A 7362-nucleotide genomic window follows, 5' to 3' on the forward strand; every position below is an offset into this window, starting at 1 on the left:
AAATATTTTAATCAAATGAATTAAAATATATTTTATTTAACTCTTATAAAAAAAGATGGTGTATGTTTTAAAAATAAAAAAAGGGTTATTTAAATATCTCATAAGAGACGAAAATATCATCTTCTCTTTCATATTTTAATTAGTTAAATTTTACTTCATAAGAGACGAAAATGTCATCTTCTGTTTCATATTTTAATTAGTTAAATTTTACTTCTCCATTCAAATACTTATCATATTTCGCTAACCAGTTGTTTTATAAACAAAAATAGAAATTCTATCATCTTATCATCCTATATAGAGTATAAAGTTTGTATTTTATATTATTTGATGTCATTCATTTAAAAGTTATCAGCCTCAAGCAAGAAGAAAAAGAAGAGAGTCTAAGACAAGAAGAAAGAGAAGAGAGTCTAAGACCATATTTTCAGTAGAAAATTAAGAACTTAAAACATCTTTTTCTTTTTTATTAAAAAGAATTAATTTTTAATCCTATTGTGATCCCAGTTAATTAATTAATTAAAGTAATTAAAATTAATATAATTATTATTTTTTTACAATAATATTTTTTAAATTTATAAATTCAAAAATAATTCGTTGTTAAAAAATATTAATATTAAAAAAATCATATATAAAAATAAGTCGTATATATAGAATAAAAAAAATATTAATTTATTAATAATCACAGTAACATAATAATAGCGAGTTTTTAACGACTAATTTTGTAATAGTTAATTTTGGAATGTAGTTAACATTCTAAATTTTATAAATAAAAATAAACAACTCACTAAAAAATTATTTTATAATGTGTAAAAAATTAGATTTATTTTTTATGTAAATAAATTTAATTAATTATAATTTAATATAATTATTTATATTAATTATGTTAATATTGATTTAATATAATTATTTATATTAATTAAATAAAAATTATATTTTGTCGTTGAAAGATTTTAGCATCAATTATAAAACTGCTGCTAACGACATTTTCAATAGCTAAAAAAATATATAATTCTTATTATAACATATAGTAAGAACGACAAATATACGATTGTAGCAAAAATATAAGTTAAACTAAGACATATAATATCTATTATATTATTACCTAAAAATTTATGACTAAAAATAATTCTTTTTACAGTAGTATTACACAATTTAAAAAATATCACAATCAAATAATAACGTAATATACAAATTCTAAACTGATATTCATACCGTATACCATTTGAATTCATGATTTTAAAATTATACAGAATAATTTAATTATATAAAAAATGAAAGCAAGTGATACCATTTTATATGAAAATTTATATGTAATAGTTGTGTTTATGCAAAATTGATATTTAAAAAATTATTAAATAACTTGACAAATTTAATTAAATTATCATCTAAAATTTTTTAATTATTTTTATATAAATTTTACCACTATTTTATTACCTTCAACAAAATGGCATTAGAGGGAGGAATAGCCTCAAACATGTCCCCTCCAATATATCTAAGGTTGTCACTTCCTTCGAAGTCAGCAACAACATGTGGGAGGTCAAATACAGTGCAATCTAAGTGTGGAAATGATTTGGCAATGGCCTTTGCAAGAGTTCCAGTGCCTCCACCAACATCAACCAAGGATTCCAAACCCTCAAACACACCCTTGCACTTGTCATCAAGTAACAACTTGCTAACCAATCCAGCATCACTTGCCATGGCATCGTTGAAAAATTCATTGAGTTTAGGATCATGACAAGCACGCATAAGCCCAAAACATTTCTCCATGCTCTATTTCAAATGGTGTGGGATTGTTACTTTGGAACCATGTGGACAATTTATGCCATGGTTTTGTAAATATTGGATCAAGCATGGCAAGAACGTACGGTGTCACACTTAAAGGATTTTCCTTAAGCAGAAGCATGGATGAATCAGTTAACACATACCCAACTTCGGGGTCATCGTTGGCGACATTCTTCGTGGTGAAGAAGCCGGAATGGATCAAGATTCTCATCAAACGTTGGATGGAGGAGGTTTTTGATGGGTGGACTGTAAGTGAAGCAATGAGTTGTGAAAGTGGCATGGGTTGGCCATAATTGTGAATAGCATCAGGTATGCCTAATTCAACAGCACATTTAAGAGACATAGAGTTTATGAAATTGAATATGTGATTCCATATGTGGCTTTGAGCTTTTAGCAGTTTTGGTGCCTGCAATTCACTTTGGAATTCCATTATGTTTCTTTTGAAATAATGCTAGATCAATGGTGTTTTGCAATTGTAGCATGGAACCCCTTCTAAGGTATTTATAAGAAGGTTAATTTTGCTGTGTCTATAAATTAGTATCTAAATTTTGAAGTCACACTTAAAATACTATTGTATTATATCTTTTAATGTGGCTGCTCTGGTTGGTGGCTAATTAATATGTAACATTACCATAAAAATATAAATAAGAAAACGAGATTAAAAATTTTAAAGTGAGAGTTGATAAAATGCAAGGTTGCAAGAATCGGACTAGTCATTGAACCAATTAAATAACTGGTTCAATAATTTAATAGTTCAACTAGAGTCAAACTGTAGTTGAATCGATTTAATTAAATATACAGTAAAATAATAAAAAAAATTTAATATATAATAAAAAATTAAATATAGCATTAAAAAATTAAACAAATTTTTAATTAAATAAGACACTACTCATTAGTAATCATAATTATCATTAAATATTTCATTATTTCCATCATAAAGATAATCCATATTACAAAATTGAATATAACATTTAAAAATGTAGAATTATAGAATTCAAAATCCAAAATATTTTATATAACATTAAAAAAAGCATATTTTGAGTGGACATCAAATTGAAAAAAGCCTTTTGTACTTTTTGTAACAAACAAACCACACAAGCAATCAGCATCCATTGAAAATAAGATCATTTGTTCATAGCAAAGTTCTGTTATAGGATTTGGACCAACGATGGGCTTGAACAATTGAACACACACTTATTTTCAATTGAAAACAAGATCACTCATTCATAACAAGATCATCCATTGAAAACTCTTCTTCCAATATCAAATCAGAGATAAATCCAGTTGAAGAGTACAAATATCTCAATTGCATATTGACACATTTATTCCCAGCAAAGTACCATCAACAACTCAGAATTAGAAGAATTAGAAAAAATCAGGATCCAACAACTCAAAACTCAGAATCAGTATAACAAAATAAAGCTCAGAAATCAGAATCAATATAACAAGCCAAGTTTTTGAAGGTGCCTGTAGTTCTGATAGGATTTTCAGAATCCAGACCAATATATCAATTCATAGTTCATAAAATTCATATAGCATTCAACAGAGCAGAATTGAAAGAAACAAAAAATTGAACAGAGTAGAATTGAAAAGATAAAAAAAAAACTGAAGAACAGAGCAGAGCATCTAAGACCCAGAATTTTTGAAAAAGGACTATCATAAGCTAATTTCAAATTCAATATTTTTATAGCTTTAATTTCAAAAATTTCTTTATTAAAGATAATTAAAGCAAGTTTTGATTAATTAAATTTGAAATAAATTAAGATTATTATCTAATTTTATAATTATTGAATTATTTTCTATATTTAAATGATAAAGTTGATAATTATGAAATAATAAATATTTTATATGATTTGGATTAAATAATTCATATTTTAAAATATTAATACTGATGTTTTGGAAAATGAAAAAACTAAGTATATTATTTCTAATTTTTGGATTTGAACATTTTATTGAGAATAATTTGTGAAATTGATGAACAAATAATATTTTTATACATTATTATTGTTGGATTAAAAATTAATTTTTAATTACTATATTATACCTAATTTTATTTGAAATTACAAAACTACTCTTAAACCTAATTTCACCTAAACCTTAATTCCCAAATTGGAAAAACCCTAACCCTGAAACCTTGACCCAGCTCTGAAACAGGCAGCCACACCCCACCCCTGTTTCATCCCCTTCAGCGTTACCCTCACTCCCAATCCCTAACCCAGCATCACAACCCCCCTGCCGTCACCATCATTATGCGACACACATACAGAAGTGGAAAGGGAGAAGAGAGAGCTCGCGAAACAGGGAGAGATGGACCCGCGCCCTGCCGTCCACCCATGCCTCGCCGCCGCGCCACCGCGCCCTGCCGTCGAATCCATCCCGCTGCTGCCACCAACGCTGAAGAAGAGGGATGGCTTGCGAGTGAGAGGGTCGCGGGCTTGTAGTCGTCGTCCTTGTCGGCGAGAAAGAAGGACGCCATCGGCGCCGTTCAGAGTAGAAGGAGATGAGCCTCTGTCGCGCCACCACAGCGCCGCTGCCGCCGCTGGGGGAGTTTCGTGCGTCACCGCCGAGGGTTTGCCGCTGGTGAGGAAGAGACACCGTCGCCTCAAGCTGCTGCCGCCATCGAGTTTCGAGGAGAGAGAGGGAGCTGCGGAGAGGTTGAGCCGCGATGGTGGGTTGTTCCGCTACCCTTGCTGCCGTCACCGCCAGAAGCTGCCGCCATGGCTGCCGGCTTCCTAACTACTGCGTGCTTGTGGTCCGCTGGGTATGGTCGCCGGGGGAGTCGTTGTGGCTGCTGAAACCAGCGCTGAATCTTCAGGCCGCTTCTACCGCCGAAAAAACACTGCCGCCGCCTCTGTCGCCAAAAATAGCCGCTCAGTCCTCTGTGTTGGTAAGCTCTAACCCTGCTTCAACTTCTTTATCTGTTAAGTTCTCCATTGCCATGAGAGTTGTTGCTAAGGCTGGTTGTGCTAGGAGTTTATTGCGAGTTGTCGTTGTTCTGGTCACCGGCTGAGGCGTTGGTGTTACCGGAACCGCCACCGATGCTGCCGCTACTTGGTTCCCTTGAGTACGGTAAGCATTTTTGTTTTGAAGAGTCCTTTAATTGCTGCTCTGTTATCATACGCTGAGGTTTTGTGGCGTTGATTGCTATAAGATTGAGTTTTAGTTGTTGTATGTCGCGATTAGAGTTGCTGTGGTTACTGCGAAAGTGGCTTGGAGCTGAGGTTGCGGTTATTGGTGATTTCGGGTTGAGAGAGAATTTTTTGTGACGCGTTTGGGTTATGGTTTTGCGTATCGAGGTAGGGGCTTTTCTAAAAAGCTATTTATAGCTGGAATTGTTATAAATGGATACTAGTGTGATAATTATATATTTTTTGTGATTGTACCAGTCTTAGGTATTGTTTGGCGACTTTGGATGAATATGATTATATGTTTTGATTAGATTATTGTTTGGTTTTGATAAATGAATTGTTGCTGAACTATTTTTTTAAGTTTTGGAAATGAGTTTAATCGGTTGATAATGATTTGATCTTGAAACGGTTTTCTTGAGATATAAAAATGAGGTGATTGTTGGATTTAGCTCGCTTTTGAACTAATTTTGAATTTTGGACCATTGAAAAGGATTGTGGAATGGTTTAGTTGGGACCCGAATTGGGTGGCAAAGTCCAAGTTTTAGGGGAAGTGTTGCCAAAATTTTTATAAAAATCCTAGACTTTGTTTGAAAAGTTATTTAGAAAGGTTTGAATTTGAGAAATTGCATTATTTGATTTATTAAGATAATATTTATATTTTCGAGCTTAATTTATTTAAGTAAACTATATGTCTTGAGTTCGATTTATTTAGAAAAGAATTATTTTACCATTTGAATCACTAAAGGAAAGCATTATGTTCTAATACTAATTTTTAATATAAAAAGGACTTTTGCTTTTGGTTAGATTTAAAGATTTCATTCAGAGGAGCTTTTAGTGATTTTAAAGGAAATTAGACTTTGACTGAATAATTGCGTTTGTGACATTTTGGAAGAATTCAAAGAATTAGTTTTAAGAAGGAACCTGGAAGTGGTTTTAATTTAAATGAATTGGTTCCGTTTCAAGTGAATTGACTTTGGATTGGGTTGGAATTTGTGACTTTATATAATCCATTTTTATAATAAACTCTGTTTTTATTTGCTTAACCAAGGATCTATGATTTTAAGAATTTCAATGAATTTTTAAGAAATTAAGATAGGTTGTCCTTCCCTAAAGTCTTGAGACTTTGCTGAGAAATTTCTATTACCAAATTCCGTTTTGGGATGACTGATTTTTGGATCTTTCAAAGGAGATTTTTAATTTGGCCTAGTTGTTGAATTGTTTGGAAGTTTTAGAAGGGTGTTGTAGAAATGTGGCTTGTTTTGAAAGAGGAAATTTCTTTTGAGAAAGATGGCTTATAAGCTAGAAGTGATTTGGGAATGTGGATTTTTGAAGTTAAGACTGGGAGGAATTGAAATTGATTTTCAAAGAAAAGTATTTTGAAAAAAGTGATTTATGACTTAAATGATGATTATATGTTTGATGATGTTGGATGGTGGAAGTGCTGTTATGCTATGAGCCAGAATGACTGTATATGATAATGAATCATGGCTGTTTGTGGAATATGTTATGAGCCAGAATGGCTGTATATGATAATGAATCATGGATGGTTGTGGAATATGTTATGAGCCGGATGGTTGAGTATGAATATGAATGGTTATTAAATTGATAAAGTGATTGTTGCACTTCTAATTATCTGAGATACGAGTTTTCCTGGGTAGAAGTAGTGGCTAGTCACCACTTGCTCCAGGTTGAGACTCAATACTCTGCTGACCCTATGTCGTAAGTGTGGTCGGACACTGTGAAAGTTCCGGATGAGCTCGCCCCCGTGAATATACACCAGTGAGGGTGTTGGATGTGAATTATAATTATAATTGTGAATAACTCGAGTTGGGGATGCACGACAGAGGGACAGTCCAATGGTTAGCTACCAGGACTTGTCGGGTTGGCTTTATAACCGACAGATGATATCATCAGCCGCTAGGACAGGCATTCATCATATGCATCTATGTGACATTGTTTGGGTATGCATATTGTACTTGGTTTGCCTTTGTGATTACTTGTAATTAACTGTTAATTGTTCTATTTGCAGTAACTGTTTGTTTGTGCTTGAACTTTCCTATTTGTGTTTGCGACTGAGACTCTGTTGGATTGTGGTGATTGATTGTTGTTTAGGTTGTTTGGGTCTAGGGTCGTGGTTGATCATGAGGTGGGTCGAAGGCCATGTCTGGTTGATGTTTCTGGTTTAGAAAAGTAAGAAAAACTAATTTGGTTCAACATGGATAAACCTTTTTAATTACTTTTGAATTTTTAAGAAATGAACAGTTTCCTCTTTCAAAAAAGATTTCAGATATTTTGTATAGTAAACCTTTGCTTTTGAAAAGATGCATAAGGCAGTTATTAATCAATGTAACGATTTTATCTCGCGTATCCTATTATAGTAATTCTGCAACCCTATAGTGAGAACCCTTTCGAGGATGATGTTCTCACTCCCCTACAGGACTTTTCTTTTCAAGTT

At 32.5% G+C, this 7362-nt stretch overlaps 2 protein-coding genes across 7 annotated transcripts in view; one reads left to right on the plus strand and one right to left on the minus strand.

Annotated features, from left to right (window-relative positions):
* Window positions 1-1726: 1726 nt before the first annotated feature.
* Window positions 1727-2221, minus strand: LOC107458203 (trans-resveratrol di-O-methyltransferase-like). Its single transcript, XM_016076402.3, has one exon. It carries the CDS (start codon window positions 2207-2209, stop codon window positions 1727-1729), a length of 483 nt encoding a protein of 160 aa, XP_015931888.1. The 5' UTR covers window positions 2210-2221.
* Window positions 2222-3886: 1665 nt separating this feature from the next.
* The window catches only part of LOC127740611 (uncharacterized), a 9535-nt gene continuing 6059 nt past the window's right edge, over window positions 3887-7362 (plus strand). The window contains exons 1-3 of one of the 6 annotated variants that reach the window (XM_052251757.1): window positions 3887-4666; window positions 4750-4848; window positions 4963-5075. In XM_052251757.1, coding sequence (XP_052107717.1) covers window positions 4445-4666; window positions 4750-4848; window positions 4963-5028 — 387 coding nt within the window. In that variant the 5' untranslated portion in view covers window positions 3887-4444 and the 3' untranslated portion in view covers window positions 5029-5075. Of the gene's footprint in view, window positions 4849-4962; window positions 7357-7362 lie in introns of those variants that run through there. The other 5 variants (XM_052251756.1, XM_052251759.1, XR_008001233.1 and 2 more) reach the window with 5 other exon arrangements.

This window comes from Arachis duranensis, chromosome 7 (assembly GCF_000817695.3).
Source record: "Arachis duranensis cultivar V14167 chromosome 7, aradu.V14167.gnm2.J7QH, whole genome shotgun sequence".
In the NCBI taxonomy this organism is placed as follows: domain Eukaryota; kingdom Viridiplantae; phylum Streptophyta; class Magnoliopsida; order Fabales; family Fabaceae; genus Arachis; species Arachis duranensis.